Here is a 19265-nt window from a genome sequence, read left to right on the forward strand (position 1 = left end):
GTTCTTATTTCTTAGTTTTTACCCATTTATAATTGATGTTATATTTGTAATTTTATGTTTTTTACTGGCTGGTCTATGACCGTAAATAAAATTGATTGATTGGATAGTCCAAGTGAACAGAACGATCCCAATAATTAGTACAAGTTAACAGATATGGCTGATAATATAAACTAAGGTCAGGATAACTAAATCCTTCGATACTAAATTACTTGTATATTGAAGGCTAAACCACAAATATTCAAAAGGCTGCAGCTGTCTAATCTTCCAAACTATGTATGTGATAACAACAATCCCAATTTCTCTTAACTAACTACAAATGAGGCCTTTTGATTAATGGCTGTTTATGACAGCAAGAAAATACAGATTATTCTGGAATTTCCCCCTAAGCAGGAGCAGGGTTCCCCCCCCCCCCCGATGATTAAAGAAAATGCTTCAAAGCTCTTTTTAACAAGAACTCATTGTACAATATTAACAATCTGTAGCAGCTCAGAACTCAGTTCTTGCAACTGTGCTCTTTGAGAAGCATGCTGAAATCGTTAATCTGTGCCAACAAGCTTTTATTAGTGCAAGAAGTCCCACCAAAAATGTTATTGTCTATGGAAAGAAAGCAAAGACAGCTGTAACTATGACAGTGAACATAAGCACATGTGGTAGGCCAAGGAATGGAGGGAGATGTCTAGTGGGAAAGAGGTCATTTTGTTCCCAAGGCTGGAGGCCTGACACATTCCAGAACTCACTAGATAGTGAGGAAGATAACCTGGGAAGTAGAAACATAGCGAGAAAGGTAGACTATAAATAAAGGAAATAAATGCAGATAAGATTCTTAGGCAGGAAGAACACCTGAATATTTTGAACAGCAATTTCCCAATCATCTAGACTGGATTAGTGCAATGCCATCTACTTGGGGCTACCCCTGAAGAGTTTTCAGAAATGCAGTTACTGTTAGTTTGGGCTAGCTATAGAAAGTACATGTCCCCAATATTACAGTAATTACACTGGCTACTGATCTGTTCCTAAGCTTGGTTCAAGGTATTGGTGACTGTAACACCAGTGGTTTGATGGGTACATGAGAGAGGGTCTCTTCAGTGGAATATGGAACAACTTCCCCAGGTAGGTGTGGATCCTTAATTGTTGATTTTCAGGAAGAGGCTGGAAGCAGTTTGCTTTTATTATTGGCAATCCCAACTGGTTTTCTTAAATTTCAGTTCTTAAGGATTTTTTTAAACAGTTATTCATATGGTGCTTTTTGTAATGTTTTATTTGTACTATATGCTGTCATGAATTCCACAAGGGAGAAAGGTGGCTGATAAATGTTTTAAGTAAATAAATAACATTCAGTGTTATAACTGTTATCCTGTACTTACCTCACCATTTTCTAAAGGCACAATCCGAGAATATTCTGTAGTGCATATGACATCATTGTCCCTTCTAACACGAACATTAGCCTCCTTTCCAAAACGTTCCCAGCAGTCTGTCTTAGAATCTAATTTTAAAATTATAATCATTTAAAAATAATAATTTTTGTTTTGTAATATGTTCTAATGTAATCTTAAGAAATATGCACAATATCATCCAGGCATAAGTTAGGTACAAACTTCCTTTGGCTTGATCTTATATCAACTGGGACTTCAGAAACTCTCTTAACTCTTGAAAAGCCCTAGCTCAGCTGCTTCTAATTGTCTAGTACTGATGCACCTTATCATTTTAACTGCCCTCAAAACATTATATTTTTCTCCTTAGAGGCATGAATACCAGCGCTCAAGTTGAACAAACCAATGACTGATTGTTAAGGCTCTGTTGAATTTTTCAGTCTTTGAGCTGGGCATAGGACATATCTTGGGGAAATACCTGCGCCCAAGAAGTACAGAAGCTGTGTGATCCCTGTAAGCTCAGGTAGTGACCACCTGAATGAAAAAAAAATTAGAATCCCTTTATATACATTTTGTAAGCCCATTACTTTGCCCGTTTGACTAGCCAATGAGCTTCAGTGAGTATGTGCTGGGCAGGCAAGGGGTTGATCATACAATCAAAGGACACAAGGATCTTTCCTGCATTCCCCTTCCCACCAACACTCCTGGGGTCATGGGAGCTGTGTGAGGAAGAGTGCTTGCACTCGAAAGCTCAAGCCTTGAATAAATCTTTGTTGGTCTTAAAGATGCCACTGGACTGTGATTTTGTTTTGTTGAGCAGTCACATGTCAGCGGGAAGAGGAGATGTCCTGATAGAAAAAACAGCAATGTGCTGTGAAGAAATTAATCTTTTCTCTAAAGGTTTGAAATAAGCAAGACCATCACTCTGAGTTTTAAATGGCTTTGGTTTTGTCTGTGCAAAGAATAGGCAGGAGGGGGCGAAGTCAATTCAATTGCATTCCAGACTCACCTCACCCCATTTTCATACAAATGCTAATAGGTTCAAACCAAGCAGGGAACAGAGATTTGGAGATTTGGAGGAATTAAATACTAGAGAGACTTCAGGAAGAAATTTCTGGAAACTTCAGGAAAAGCCTGACTTGGTCAATGAATGGGGAAAAGAGGTTATAAAACTCAGGAGAGCAAGGAGGAGGGGGCCTTTGGTATTGAGTCCATCAAAGCAGACAGAGCTCTTAACTGAAGTCTGCAGGAGGCAGCCATTAACTATGTGCTATCTGGAAGAGCTGGAGGTAATGATAACTTTTAAGAGGATATATCCATCTTGCTTTTAAGTTGATATACTGTAAGCCACCCTGAGTCTGCTTGCAGGAAGAGGCAGCCTATACATTTAATAACAACAACAACAACAACAACAGCTCTACTAAGGCAATTTAAACCATTTAAGAATATCAGAAGAATGAATGAAACATCCCTGACCCAACAACCCTTTCCAAATCTTCTCTTTCCCTTTCCCTATCTTCAAGACTGCTGATTAAACTCCAAAGTATGGTCTGGCCCTCTTTCTGCATAGAATTGTACTGCACTCTTTAAAAACTTCTCAATTAGTGCTGAAACATTTAAACCCTGTCTTGTTAAATATGCAATCATGGCAATATTGCCATTAACCCAATTAGTTTTGTGCAGGTCCCTCATGAACAGAGCTAGATTATATAGTTTATATGTGCTTAAAATATCTGCCAGGTGGGGTGTGAAATGCTTATGACTGTGAAAAGATTGTTAATTCTTCCTTAAAAACTGTACAAGCACTTCAGTATTGATACTCACAAGCAAAAAATTGCCATGGTGTGAATGTTCTTCCAAAGTCTACTGATCTTTCCAATACCCACAAATCTGGACGAGGAGAGTTTGCAAATTTGATGAGGATATAGGCCACATGAAAGAACTGTAATAGAATACATTAAAGGAACATATAAATACATGTAAACAAACGTTATATTAATATTAATAGTTGCACCAGGTAAGCTGCCGTAATATTAACTCCTCTGTGGAGTACATGGAGAATACTAATCCTGTTTGTTCTTGAGAAAGCAGCAGAGTAATGTGGCATGCATTATAATAGCTGTCCTAATTTTTCCCCCAGTTACATATATGTATTAAATCTTTTTCTACTATGAACACACAATTCAGTGTTCTACAAATCTGCTGTGTTGACTAAGACTAAGAAAGTAAAGAGTTACTTAATGAACTGAAGCCCCAGTACAAGAAGACAAATAATAATATTATAGATCGACTCAGATGACCTCGATGATCACTATGACTGCTTTTGGGGATGACAATTGTTCATATTTCTAAACTCACCCCTTTGTCAAGTAGATGTGGAACTGGTAGTTGGGTTTTGCAGTAACACATGGCAACCTTTTTTGCAAAAACCTGAGGAGCAGATTTCACGCTGAAGCATCATACGTAACAAGAGAAGGACAGGACAGGACAGGACTGGAAAGCTGAAAGGAGAATCACTGAGCTACCCTCTTAATAGTATTTCATCTACATCAGGGATTTTAAAAAGTATTTTGAGCCAGCCACCCTGTTCACTATTTTTATTTTCAATTGAGCACAGCAATTATATCTCCAAATGAGAAATATGGTTGGATGAGAAGAATTTCCCCCCAGACTTGAGGACAATTCTTTCTAATGATGATTAACAGATCCTACACAAAAATTTAATTTTGGGTGATGCACAAGCACCTAACAATAAGATAGACTAGATGGAATTATTATAGTGATTAATACAGACCTAGGTGCATTTTCAGGGCAGTGTGAAGATTTAGGTCAAAATGTAAGTGATTCTTAAAGCAGAAGGGTATAGCAAATTGATTCTTCCCCAGTTCTACACCACTGAAAGTATTACAAAGGTGTCTGTGTAGAATGATATTGTTGTGTCGTATTTCATGATTTATGATGTACACAGATGTACGTTATTAAAGTATTTCCTATATAAATATTTTTTCCGCTATATTTTGCTGTATTTTCACAGCACCACCCTTATTCTCTTGTTCCTGCTAACATAAATACGACATTCTTGTCATCACTGTCTAATAAAGACAAATATGTTTTGTGTAAATATTCTCTTGAAACTATAAGGAACATGACTTTAGCAGAGCCATTCAAAACAGTTTTAAAATTGCAGCCGTGGGCTTCGATCTTTCTAATTCTTCTGTCAGCACTATGTTCTGTTCATTTTTATGATGTTTTACTTGGAACGGTGTACTGGGGCTTAGCTTACTCATTGCTCTAACATCAAAGAGAATAATTAACAGAACTGAAACCTACACTGCATGAAGATGAACCCGTACACGTGAACATGGAGGTGCTATATGGCTGTGGCATGACCCATGCTTATGAGTGCTGGATTTGTATATCTGTTAATCAAGCTAAACCTGAAATCTCTTTTGTACCCAAGCCTAAGTTATCATTGTATGTTCAGTACTCCACCAGTGCTACAAACTGAGGTGCTTTTACATCATTTCTGGAAACATATTTTCCCCTCCTCCTCTCTTCCTTTATTAATTCAAAATAATGCTGCAGATAAAATCTTGTATCTATACCTCGATGGTAACCGACCATCACAAGTTTTCACCACTGCATTTCATGCTAGAACATTCTAGCATCAAAAACATTTTTAGATACCCTTGAGGGGAAAAACATTTTCATATACCCTTGAGACCAACATACTTATAAGTGGAACAAGTTTAAGAAGAACTTATTCAGAAATTATACTTGATTGTAATGTATACTTCATAGTACATTCCAGTTTGAAATCTGCTAGACAAGAGAGAGGTTTAGAACACTTGGGCATTTTTGACAGGGTCGATAAGGAAATATTGCATACTAGATGATAGGAGAGGCTAGCAGGACATAGAGAACAGGCCACAGGAAGGCTACAACCAAAGCAATGGTTGTAAAACCAAAGCAAAAAAAAAAAAAAAAGGACACGGCCAAAGTCCAGGTTTCCTTATGCTATAGTTTTCAAGTCCAAAATTGGTCCTTCATTTTCCAAGAGAAGAATTTCTCATGAGGGATCTAAATCACCACACCATCAGGGACAAATCAACCTTCTTTGCTAGCTGGCGTTACTGCATGTTTACGTTAACCTTCAGAGCAGGGATTCCCAACCAGGGGTCCATGGAGGGAAGGCAGCATGGTACAGCCAGATCTCAGGAGCTAAGCACGGTTGCTACTTGGAAGAGAGATCACCAAGAAAGACTCTGCAGAGGAAGGAAATGGCTAACCCTCAGCTTCTCACTTGCCTTGAATGCCCATTTTTTGTTGGAGTGGCTATAAATCACGTGGGACTAGATGGCAGGTTACACAGATATATGTGGTATTTTTTTATAGAAGTTATCAACTAACAACTTGCAAAATCCAAGGACAAGATAAATTTAAAAATAACCTAAATGTTGCTAATCAATGTAGGACATTTGTGCATTCACTGGCACAAGCCTTAGCACAGCCCTGCCTATTCACTGGGTACTGCAATCTTAAAACAGCACATGGCAGGAATTTGTGTTTGTTTGTTTGTTCATGTCATGTTTTCAGGGAACCCGCCCAAGGCAGTTTATAAAATAATACACAATCAAAACCTAACACATTGAAACTTTTAAATTAGAACCCAACATTAAAAACCCAGACAGAGGATTCAAATATAAATCACTGAGCAGAAAGTTGTATATTTATATTTTAGATAGTGTATGAAAATAGCACACAACACACAATTCTCTTACTTCTTCAAAAGACGTAAATAGACAGCAATTTACAGTACCTTAGGGATTTCGACTGATCTTGCACTTAGTTGGCTCAAAATCACAACATGTTCATGCCAACACCAATCTCATTGGTAAATAACACACTCCTCTATATCAGGTGCATTCAGTTACGTCTGCACCTTTCAAATATAAAATATTATGTGTTCTCAGTTCCTACATGAATCAAAAACTAAACATGCAACTTCAACTTCTTACCTCACTCTTTATTCAGTTCACTCTCCTGTCTTCCATATTTAAACTCAGTCATGCAATCTCAATCTCACCTACCTCACAGGGTAGCTGTAATATTTAAAACTGACAAAGGAGGACAAAACAAGCCTCCCTGGTTCAAAGTATAAATTCAGGGTATAAATGAAGCAAATAAATTCTAACCATCTTAACCACAGTAATATAATAACAGACAATCTATTCAGAGATCTACCAATCTTCAAACTGGTAAGCAGCAGCCATGGACAGAATGAGTCATGATTCAGATAATGCATTAGGGCCCAAACCCCTCCATAAGTAAAGGGGAAGTTTGGTCACAAGCCACCTTTTGGGTAATGTTGCCTGCATCTCATTAGTACAGTATTGCTTGGCTGAAATTGTATGGAGACATGTCAGGAAGCTGACCCAGCCATGTTTGCACACATGCAGCAAATTAAATGTATTCTCTAATTGGATGCCACATCTTTCCAGGAGGACTAGCTGCCCGGACTTAGCCATCAGACATGAAATAGGTACTTAAACAGATTCACGTGGCCACAACCATGTGTGTACCATTCTTGGAGCCAAACCATGCATCCAGCATGCACTCAGGATGTCTTGCTATGTGGATAGTAGCTATTAATTTTTCTCTGGCTCAGATCTTATACCACCTATCACCCCATCTCAACGTTTTCCTTTCCTCTTGTTTGAGCTACTTTATGAGTTAGGCAGTAATTTATTTTTCAATAAAATGTTTGTTTTGTTTTGTTTTGCAAATTTGGCTTCTGTAGAAGTTTTTCTGAGGGGAACACCCTGGTATGCATAGGTGGAGATCTAGCTTGTTACCCCTCTCACTTAGAAGTCTCCTGAAATCTCTAATTCCCTCATCCATGGGAATGTTCCCCCCATTTTAGGGAACACTTGGACAGAGTAGAGAGGTGAGCAACTCTTAACACTGTTGTTATGATCTTAATATTCTCCTTTTCCAAACATGATGAAAACATATATGTGCCAGTATAGTGCCAGAAGAAAACAGATGATGGGATGTAGAGTGAGAATTGAGATCATAAAAAATACAGGGAAGGAAAGAATAATAATAATATGTTTTTAAACTTGCTTTTCTCTATCTTAAGGAGTCTCAAACTAGCTTACAATTGCCTTTCCCTTCCTCCTCTGCTGATATGCAATTTGTGTGGTAGGTAGGCCTTAGAGAGTTCTGAGAGAACCATGATAAGCCCCAACTCATGCAGAAGCCTTCACATGGAGCAGTGGGAATCACACCTGGTTCTCCAGATTAGAGTCCACTGCTGTTCACCATTATACCATGTTGACTCTCAATTTGTTCCATGGACCTAATCCTAATCCAAATGGAAATTTCTGCAGCTGATAGTTTTAAAAGGCACTCTAAAACAAAGGAGTTAATGTGATGATGAGAATCATTTGTGAATCTCTCATCACCTCTAGTCTGGCCTTTAGTTGGCACTTTATACGGGCAATCAATCAAAACAGAAGAAAAAAGTCCAAACAAAAGAAAACTGTCAGAAAGAATAATTATTTATGTGCATGCAAATTCAACAAAAAGTACCCTTTAAGCACAGAGTTTTGAACATTTCAAAAGACAGCAATCTAATAAATCACATTTAATACCAATAGCAGCAGAAAGTATACACACAGACACACTATACGTCAGTATTAGAATATACAAGTGGGGACCCTCAAGGAACTTGTGGAAAGACAGCATCATCCCATTCCCTACGTCTTTACTTCATCTTCCCCACATCTTTTCTGAGACCCATTCCCCTCTTTCTTTCAACACCACCACATAAGTCACTAACCCCCAATCCCTGGCTGTTAGCCCCTCCCCAGTATTAAGGTAACAATATATGATATATTAGCATAGTAAGAAGGGTTGCAATGAACTAGATTATCAACATTTAAAACAAGAAAGATACCTGGAAGAACACTGAGTTTCAGTTTTTATATAAAGGGTCCTGTGGTGGCTTCTGCTTATTTTGGAGAGACAAACCAAAAATAACTCTGTAGTGAAGTTTCCTAGAGTGATGAACTAACCCCCTAGGGCCGAACTGCAAGGTTTGATGGATGACGGCAGCTTGGGAGAAGCCATCCTTGCCTGGCCTGCCTGCAGCGCCATCAGTCAGGAAGCAAGTATACATGTGCAACAGACAATGAAAGCACAGACATGAATGACAGCAGTGCGTCACAAGAGCTCTGGCTTTACATATTCAGATATCAGATGGTACGAAAGAGTAAGGTACACTCAAAGGTGCACTCAAAACTCTTATAAAGATCTGGCAAAAGAGGGGTAGGAACTGCAGCCCTATTGGGAATGTACTATATGCAGTATGGGAGTTGTCAGAAGAGCTATGGGTACTGTGGATCCTAAGAGTTCTCATCTACATATAGTATACACATCATTCTCTCTCTTACAACAGCTTAAAAATTATAGTTATACTAGCAAGCAAGAATGCAATGGGTGCTAAGACCCAGGGAACACCGGGAGGTGCAGATCTCTCTCTGTGTCTCTTTCTCTCCCTCTTGCTGCCTCGCAGCAGAAGGCATAGCAGGTAATTAGGGCTGGTTTGTAGGAGGGAAAGAGGGTTGGTGTGCAGTTTGAGGCAGCTGTCTCTGTCTGTCTGTCTCTCCCTCCGTTGCAGTAGGGGCAGCTCTCTCTGTGTCTCTGTCAGCAGCTTGGGGCATCTCTCTCTGTGTCTCCCTCTGCCTCCCTCGCAGCAGGAGTGATAGGAGTGAATGAGAGCTCATGTTCGGTCTGACAGGGCTCTGTGTATCTCTCTCTGTCTCTGATGCATCTAAGAGGAACGTGGCTAATGTCCAGGGAGGGAGAGCGGGAGCTGTAGGGGCAGGGCCAATCCAACTTGGACAGCCAGACACATTCCACCCCCCAGGCTGTTTCACAAATATTAAGAGGAGGAACAATGGATAAGGATGAGGTTTGCAAATTAATGTCTATCAATCCATGCTCCCAGCATGATAAATAAAATCCAATGAAAATTCAGAACATGCTACATGAAAGCAAAGTTATATCCAAACTTTCTGCTACCTTCCATTGGGTTAAAAACCAGCTGGCCATCTGACTACCTCCAGCACAGCTAAAGCATTAAAGAAAAATTATTCATTTTGATTAGGAAACCCTCAGAGCTCCAAGGAAATTTAAGAGAAATCCAGCCATCGCATCAGCTGTGACCATTTATTTATTTGCTTTGTTTATACCCTGCCTTTCTTCCCAATGGGAATCCAAAGTGGTTGACACCATTCTTCTTTTCCCTGTTTTACCCTCATAAAAACCCTGTGAGGTGCGTCAGGCTGAGAGTATGTGACGGCCCAAGGTCACCCAGCTAGTTTTCATGGCAGATCTGGAATTCAAGCATGAATCTCTCAGTTCCTAGCCTGAGATTCTAACCAGCAAAGCACAATTGCTGTCTCGCTCTACAAGAGTTGTCTCATGCATGTTTGTTATTCCTGCGTGTTATAATCTACTTCATTTACATCCTGCCTTTTGTCCCCAGTTGGAACCCAAAACAGCTTATATTGTTCTCTTCTCCATTTCATCCTAATAACCCTGGGAGCATGCAGTTGACCCAAGGTCACCCTGCAAGCTTCCATAGCAGAGTAAGGAATTGGATGTGAAAAACGTTATATAATTCAAAGGTCCATCAGAATCAGTGAGTGGTTTAAAGGCTTCAATTATGAGTAATTGGTAAATGAGTAACATATCCCTTATTGCAATGGAACACATAAAGGAGGTAACTATTTCCAAGGTGCCTCTGGTGTGCTTAGTTCACATTAGATACAAACCTGAGCAAAGGAAAACCAAGTCAGGGAAAAAATGTTTTCTTGATCTGGAAACAAGCAGAGGCCTGCTCCCTCCCAGAAAGTGAAGGTACTTTCTTTGTTGAAACAACTCTATCAAGAACAAAGTTCTCGGGCTGCAACGACACATTATGAGGCAAACAGAGCACACCCAAGCGTCTGTGTCATAATGCAAATGAACAGACAGGGAAGCATCTGCAGAAGATAAATAATGATTAGAAGACCGTCTTTAATTCATTTCTCACCCTCCGTTTCTCTTCTGCAAAGCCATTTATTGCTGATTTCCCACTTTACAGAATTGAAATCTGGGCACATAGAAAAGGCTGTGCATAGTTTTGTCTGATGATTCTCCCCTGTAAATGACTAAATCTGCTTAGCATGGCAAAAGCAGATTTGGAAATATGAATGGTCTCATAACATCCTGCTAGGTACCCGTCACTCACTGCCCAAGGCCAGCATGGGAGGATGAGCCCTCACTGGAGGTGGAGGACATGACCTCAAACCCCATCCAGGCAGATGTTCCCTGCAAGGTGAATGCCTTAGCACCTCCCCAGTAGTAACCTCAACCAGCACGAGCACTGCTCCCTGAGCCAGCAGGTCCCTCAAGCCACAAAACTTCAACATGGACCCACTGGTTGCCAAACCTGTCACAATATCCTCAGGAGCAAAGGAGGTGAAGATCTAAGGCCGAGGTCAGGACCTGGCACAGGAGGACGTGCCTGACATCCCAAAGCCTCCCCTCTGCTAAGGGGAGAATAAACCAGTAAGTCACTGTAAAATCTGGGCCTTGCTGCTCCTCAGGTGTAGAGGCATCAGCTCAACTTGCAAGATGAGCCTAACAATGAATCCAGTACGACTTGCAGGGAAACTCCCTACATAAGCCTGCAGTGAAGCTGCAGCCAGTGTGGGATTAAGCTGGATGCGCCTTTGTTGATGTGGCCACCAGTTGCTGGGCTGGGTCTCAGCCTGCCTGGTACTATTACTGCCTGGCGGGCTGGACAGTGCCCATATTCCAGAAATGGTCTCAGCCTAAGAAGAGCATATGGACCTGTTTTCTTAGACTGTATTTTTAGTATGGATCTGAAGTCCATCTTAGCATAAGGACAACATGATGAATTTAGACAGCTAGTAATCAGATAACTGAATTGTAAGCTATCATGAGAACATCAAAGCAAAATAAGAACCAGAACCTTCTAAACCAGTAAATTATGAAATATTATAAGCTTGTGATGCATCAGTTCATTAAAACATATAAAACATGAGATTAAAATAATGTTGTGAATAGAAGGGGCCTGAGCAAACATTTAATGTAACAAACATGCCACAGAACACAGAACCTATCCCAAACCATCCCCAGCAGATGCTTATGGAACTGTTACAGGTAGCTTCAAAGAAAAGAGATCCTGGAAACAACCTTGGCGGCATGATCTCTTGCTGATTTGCCTTGATACCATGATGATTTCCAATTTCCAAATACTTAATATAAATTCAGTATAAATCAATGGCTTCTTGTGATCTCACTTTCATCTTTTTTAATGTAAATCCCACAAACCATATCCTTCCTCCAATTTCTGCACTTAATTGACCTTTTAATGTTAATATATGAATGAGCACACATGTCTGTGCGTGCATTTCTGCATGTACCCAGTTTTATCCTGGGGCAACACAAAATAATTCTATCAAGAACAATAGTTACCATGCAGAACAAGCCAGAGCAAAAATCAATGAAATAATTCAAAGTCAGCAAAAGCAGTGGTCCCCAACCTGCGGGCCGCGGCCCGGTGCCGGGCCGCAAAGGCCATGGCACCGGGCCGCGGCTCCCTCTCCCCGCCCCGCCCCCGCAGTAAAAAACTTCCCAGGCCGCAAGCTTGCGGCCCGGGAAGCTTCTTACTGCGGGAGGCGGGGAGAGGGAATCAGGGCCGGGCCGCGCCTGTGCGGGCCATGCCCGCTCGGCCCGATCCGCGGGCGCGGCCCGCGGGCGCGGCCCGATCCGTGGGCGCGGTCCGGGCGCGGCTCGCGGGCGCGGCTCGGGTGCGGCCCGATCCGCAGGCGTGGCCCGCACGGGCGCGGTCCGCGGGGGCGCGGCCCGATGCCCTGCCGGTCCCCAGCCTCGGAAAGGTTGGGGACCACTGAGCAAAAGGACTTCAGAGAACTTTTTAAAAATTGTCTAATTTTCCTTGTATGACAATCTATGACTTGTCTTTCAAGAAGAGTTATTGAGTCTATCTACAGTTATCTGGTCTGAAGGCAATTCTAATTTCATCTCTGCATCCAGCAGAAACAAGGAGGCTGCAAATTAATACCTTATTTTTTAAAGATGAAACCAACATAGGATCTGAAACAACCAGGTTGGAATCCCCAGCAGGCCATGGAAACTTGCTTGGTGAATTTTGACCAGTCCTTTGCTCTCAGCCTAACTATCTTGCAAAAAAGTAGTGGTTGTGAAGATAAAATGGGGGGGGGGGGTGTTACTGAGATCAGAGCCCTGCTGGAACTCAGACAATTCCACAGGGCTCATAAAACGGAGTTATTCCACCAGGGCTGTGGTTGAGGCCTAAAAAATATACGATCCCAGCAACCAACTCAAGTGGCCATTTTTATTATTCCCCCTCTTTCCCATGAAAGAAGAGTGGGCAATTAGTTTAATTCTTGTTTTAATATTTATGATTTAATGGAATTATTTTTGTATACATTTGTATGTGTTTTATCCTACTGTAATTCATCCTGAATCTTATAAGATAGGGCAGAAAATAAATGTAACAACAATAACAACCGTGACAACAACAATAATAATGTTATTTCTAGTTATAGTTAATTATTGTAAGCTACACTTTGCACTAAAGAGAGTGACTATGTAATTGAAATGAAGCATGCAAGAGAACAAAGGGAGATGAGCGAGGGAACATACAAATACAACATTCCCAGAAGGTCAGATGTTACATCTAAATCAGCTAAAATCAGCTAAAGAGGAAGGGAGATACAAGTCAGGTGCACTGACCCTCACTGAAAATCAGATTTAGGATGAGTAGCATGTCTACCTTCAGTATGCTCTGCCAATGGCTTTGTACGCAGGCTGATTGTTTTCAGTCAACATATTTAACAAGAATACTTAACAATGTTTTCCCCAAATAACTGTGATCTAGAATAGTCCCACTGGACATGAATTTGGGGGAGTGAGCCTATGCAAACAATGTTTAGATTTTCAATAAAATAAAGCTAGAGGATATTGTTAAAAGTTCTGAAATCTTACATTCATTATAAAGGACGGAAGGGAGTCAATGGTGGTCTTTAAGCGAATACGAGGAACACAGGATCAGAAAATCCACGGTTTCAGTTGCAACCTCCTTCCTCTAATTGTGCTTATTTAATAGCTGCTTAGGGCTAAGGAATTACACACAATGCAGGATTTTTTTCTAACTTGAAGGAAATGTAAAACAACATGTTGACCTAGCATGCAGAGTAATCTGGAAAACCATGTTTAGTGCTCATTTCAGAAAGGTGTGTCAACATGACTACTGACTCCTCCCTAACCCTATTTATCAAACTATCTAGACAGCACATGATGTCTGCAGCCTTCACACCAGGCAGACTCACTGTATGGTCAAAACACTTGTCAAAAGACCCTACTCTCTATATTCCTTTTCATTGAATCACTCACCACCAGAAGCTCACTTCTTCCCAGGTCCCCATGAGTATCCTTTATACGAGATCAGTCCATCATCCACATAAAGGGTCCTTTCTAAAGGATGACATTCCTCCTCCTCAGACTGACACCCTCCGACCTCAAGACTCTCACTCGTTACAACAGCAGAAGATATGTCAGCATAGGGATGGGACAGTTCTGGTGAGTCCCTGAGAGTCTCTTCCCCAAACCTCTCTCTCTGCCTCAGCTTCTCCATGTCTGCAAGGGAACAAACTTGCTCCTTGAGAGCCACAAGCTCCATGCAGCGAGCACACATCCACAATTTCCACCCAATGTGGCACTCTTTCCAAAACACTGACTAGCCCCCACTCCTCTACTGGATTTCTACCTTCATAACTGGTTAGTTATTTAAAGGTATCTTGGTCCTCATGCCTAATACCCAGGATAAGAGTCTCCAGCCAAGAATCCTTTGACTCTTGATCATGCCTCTGCTGAGGAGGCGTCTTACAGTACAGAGGCCCACAGCCACTGCATCTCCACTGGAAAAAGAACATACAAATCAGATGTACATGTGTATGGCTGTGAATGTGCATCATCTGAATTATGCAGGGGGTTGGACTAGATGATACTGGAGGTACCTTCCAACTCTATGAATCACAGCTTGGCAGGCATGTGTGCCCACCACCATACTATATACAGGACTCCTAGGTGCCTACATCACAGAGTGGATGTAGACTAGTCAATAAGCCTATAAATCTGCTGGACTCCAGTCCAATAATTATCTGTAATGGATCCAAGTTTGGTCTGACTGAAGTTAGGTCCACATTTTGCAAAGAAAACCCAATATGGAGGCGACCTTGAAGTTCTTCCTCAAAGTGTGTGCTTGGTTTTAGGGCATCCCAGGACTTGGTGGCAACAGCTGTTAGATTCTAGTTCTCAAGAGAGTCCTGCCATCAAGCCATTTTACTCAAGAATCCAAAATATCTTGATACAATTTATAGAAACAAACACAGCAAACGTTTGGGGGGAAAAACCTCACCAGTATAGCTAAAATGTTCTAGAACAAAAGTTAACTTGCACAACAGAACAGTGTCCTAACAAAACAGCTTTCATCTTTCTTTTGGATCATTGTGTAGAATAAACAAAAGTCAGTGTCAACAATGTCCACACTTACCTGTCCTAGGTCTAAAGTGACATTTACTTCATCATACTTCAAACCCTGGGAGAGAGAAGGACTCTGCCACCAACGCTCTGTCCCATCTACGGCATTGGATACTGGATGGGCTTTGCTGGGGTCAGCAGCATCGCAATAGTCACAAAACTGGCCCTGAAACAGAAATTTCAAAAAAGATATATGAATAAACATGATGGGCCTAAGATGGATTTACACTTAACCAGCATCAGAACAGTCCAAAATGCTTCAGAAAGATCCAGTAGCTTACTGCCATTTCATCTGGCCTGTTTGAAAGAGACAATGAGAACAGCTCCAACATAGGTTGCACCTACTTCTGTCCTCCTGCCCAAAACCTATTAGGCAGATGCCTTTCTGAAAAACAGAATCTGTGATATAGCCAATATTTCTCTATTCAGTTTAGAGACATAAAGGAATAGCAGCAGTAGTTTATTTCTCACCAAAGTGGTAGGATTATTATTATTTATTAGACTTATATCCTGCCACTTCCCAAAGACTCGTGGAAGTTTACAACATAAAACCTCCCATAAAATCCCCATATAAAACCCATTATTCCCCAGACACTCAGCCCTCTATGATCACAAAAGATTAGTGGCCTAGAAATCCTTCCCTCAAGCAGACCTCCCTGGGGTGGAGGGTGTAGATGTAATACAACTGAGCCTGAGGAAGGGCCATGCTATTCCTAGCACTAGCGCTGGCCTCAACCAAAGACCTGGTGGAGAAGCTCTGTTTTGCAGGCCCTGCGGAACGGTGATTGCTCTGTCAGGGCTCTCAGCTCTGCTGGAAGCTCATTCCACCAGGATTGAGAAGGCCCTGGCCCTGGTTGAGGCCAGGCACACTTCCTTAGGGCCAGGGAAGTGATGTAGCATACTGCTGATGTTCCTTCTGATGTTCCTTCCAGGTGCAAACATACCCAAGGCATAGAACCCAAGTGAGAAAATGCAGCCTGTGGATGATTCAGAACTTTGTGATTTCAATTGAGTTCTACAGAGACAAAGATAAAAGGTTTGCACTTCAGGAAAGAACAAACCTTGTAAACACCAGGGTAGGTTAATATCCCATTCCAATGGTGTTTTTTAGTGCATGCCTTCACCCACGCCCTTCCCACACAGGAGGCTGCTATGTGTTCCTTTGAAGGGGGAAATAAGCACCACTCTTACTGACTAAGTCTCTACCACTGATATGGATCCCATGCACAGAGCAAGGTATCAAAGATACCTCTGTGATTGCAGGAAAGGGGCCATGGGTTTGCACTGCTTATCCCTGCAAACTAGAGACATGGAGGGAAGGGAGGTGTGCTGTCTCTCAGGGTGTGCCAGTGGATGCAGTCAGTTACTGGGCAGAGGACAATACTATAAGTCTGGGGAAAAGCCCTGATCCAACCCTTACCTTTGCATGCAGCTACAGTATTCTTGTTTGGGGAACAAAAGTAGTGAGTAAGGTCTGGTATACAGAGGAATACACTGGGAACTATTGGCAGTGAATTCGGTTATGGCTGGGCCAGAGCACATGTGTCCTTCCTCTGGGTCCAGTACAAACTAGTGACATGGCCCTACACTCATACACAAATGGCCCTATCCCATACATACAATTTAATACTGAAATAACATAGACCCGTCCATGGTAACAGTCTTTCCACTGAGCCCCCCAGCCCAGAGTACTCATCACTACCACACACATAGATCCCCTGAATGGGATTTTCTAACCATGGCACCTCATGCCACCTGCCAGATTTGATAAGAGTTTAGCTTGTTACCAATTATTAGGCGTTTAAGAGGGTTGTTTCTACTTAACTAAGTCACTTGCTGTTCCGAAGAAAAAGTTTAATAATGTTTCTAACATGTATGGCAAAACATTCTCTAGGAACAGAAAATATTTCAGTTATTTTAAGTACATTCCACAAGAGCTGCCAATAAAGGTGGCGGATGGCAGCTGGAGGAAAACAGGTCGTTGGATAAGGCCTTTCCCCCTTCATTTCACATGGGCAATAGCTTGGAGACAAGCATTCTATGTTAGCTTTTCCGTTAGGGTTCACATGCCTCAATTCCAGCAGACTTGGACCCATGTTTAAAATTTGTCTGGAATTCATCACTGGAGTAGGTGTGCATGTCTTAATGATCACATCTTCTGCATCTTCTAGATAGGTATACAGCAAGATTCTGAGATTTATGGGAATACTAGTAATCAAGCCCAGCGGGCGCTAGGTTAGGGAGCCCCCGGCAGTCGGGCGGAGCGCGGCTGCCGGGGGCTCTCTTAGCCGTCGGCCTGACGCGGCGAGAGGCGCTTCGGCCGATGGTCTGTCCGGAGGAAGGGGCCAATCAGGCCCCTTCCTCATCACGGACTAAGCCCGCCCTAACTCCTCCCACAAAGCGCTTAGTGCTTTATTTAGTCCGCGGCACCCGCAGCGCCGCAGGCATCTAAGGATAGTCTAGACCAGGGATTCCCATCCAGGGGTCCGTGAACCCCTAGGGGTCTGTGTGAGCTCCAGAGTGGTCCGTGGCCTTTCCCTTCTTACCTTTATGGACTTGGCCACAAGCTAGGGAACCTCCTTCCCTCTGCTATAATGGTATTACTGTGTTTTAACTTTTAAAATTAAGGATAGTTGTTTAATTTGGCTGTTACTGACATTCATTATTAACTATCATCTTGGGGATCCTGGGTTGCATTTTCCCCCCACACTAATTTTTATAACCCAGTTGTTGCATTATTTATGGTATATTTTATACAGTTTTTCTTTATTGCATTTTTTTCTAATGTAATTATTTTTGCATTTTTAAAAATTGTGAGTCCTAACTAGAAAGGAAATTAAATTAGTAATAATTATTATTCCTTTTATACCCATTCCTTTCAGAGTGTATCTCTTGATCATTCTTCATAACTAAGAAAAAAGGGATTATCCAAAACAGTCCCTTCATCCCGCACTCTAAAACTTTTATCAGGTAGGAGGTAGACAGATTTTGCAAAATCAATACAGGAAAATTAAAGAGAATTTGGATTTATTAGAGGAAAAAGGCTACATTTCACAAGATGAAGATGGTGCAGACTTTTTTAGAGTACTAGATGTTAATAAGTATGCATAGTATGTTTGGTGATTAATGATAAGTGCTTTGAACTTCAAAAGGCAGCAAGATTACAGGCAGATTCCCAAGATTTGGGGATTTTCCACCAAGCTCAGCTGCACATACAGCAGCCAACACTTCTGTAATTGCCAATGAGGATGCTACTCTAACGAAGGAAAGAGATGTAAATGAAGGGAAAAGAGCGGTAGTGGTTAGGAGCACAGACTACTAATCTGGTGAGCCGGGTTTGAGTCCCTGCTCCCCCTACATGCAGCCAGCTAGATGACCTTGGGCTCACCACAGCACTGATTAAGCTCTCCTGACCAAGCAGTAATATCAGGGGTCTCTCAGCCTCACCTATCCCAAAGGGGGTGTGTTATAGGGAGAGGAAAGGGAAGGCGACTGTAAGCCACTTTGAGCCTCCTTCAGGTAGAGAAAAGCGGCATATGAGAACTAACTCTTCTTTTTCTAAATTATTAAGAGAAAATGTTGTGCAGAAATTATAAGTAGTGATGTCTCAAAGGAAATATGCAGTTCCATACCCATCTCATAGAGAAGTTATGAATAAGATCCTGAAAGTATGGTTAAAGATCCATGCATATATATACATACACACACATAGCTGTTGGTTAGAACAGAGTAGAAGCAGTCATAGACCTACAACCCCAAATACTGTTATTAAAATAGAGTCCAACATAAACATAATTAACAATCATATTGGTCTTCTTCAATGATCTCCCAGCAAAGTACTAACTATGGTCAACCCCACTTAGTTTTCAAGTTCTGACAAGCTGCTTAGCATAACCTTTAAACAGAGGTGTCAAACTCATTTGTTAAAGGGCTGGATCTGACATAAACGTGATTTGGTCAGGCTGGGCCACGTGTGCCATAAAACGCAATTCCAGGCACCAGGGATGCAAACTGGTAAGCTCTGAGTTGGTGTGTCCTCACTGTGAGGCCCCATGGCCTGGAAGGGGTACAGAGGAAATCCTGTATGGGTAGACTGGAGAGACAGAATTGCAGTGCTGGGACGATGCTCCTGCACTGCCTGGAAGGGAGGCAGAACTCTTCCCCAACCTGCTCCTGCCACCAGTGATGTGACCCTGGGCCCTAAGGTAAAAATGGGGAGTTGCCAGCTCCTCC

At 41.8% G+C, this 19265-nt stretch overlaps 1 protein-coding gene across 1 annotated transcript in view; it reads right to left on the reverse strand.

Annotated features, from left to right (window-relative positions):
* LAMA3 (laminin subunit alpha 3) overlaps positions 1-19265 on the reverse strand; it is a 125306-nt gene that overhangs the window by 100550 nt on the left and 5491 nt on the right. Inside the window, exons 2-4 of the mRNA XM_077352595.1 lie at positions 15046-15198; positions 3195-3312; positions 1365-1483 (exon numbers count right to left, since the gene is read on the reverse strand). Of these exons, the coding sequence (XP_077208710.1) occupies positions 1365-1483; positions 3195-3312; positions 15046-15198 (390 nt within the window). The remainder of the gene's footprint in view (positions 1-1364; positions 1484-3194; positions 3313-15045; positions 15199-19265) is intronic.

This window comes from Paroedura picta, chromosome 9 (assembly GCF_049243985.1).
Source record: "Paroedura picta isolate Pp20150507F chromosome 9, Ppicta_v3.0, whole genome shotgun sequence".
NCBI classification, from domain to species: domain Eukaryota; kingdom Metazoa; phylum Chordata; class Lepidosauria; order Squamata; family Gekkonidae; genus Paroedura; species Paroedura picta.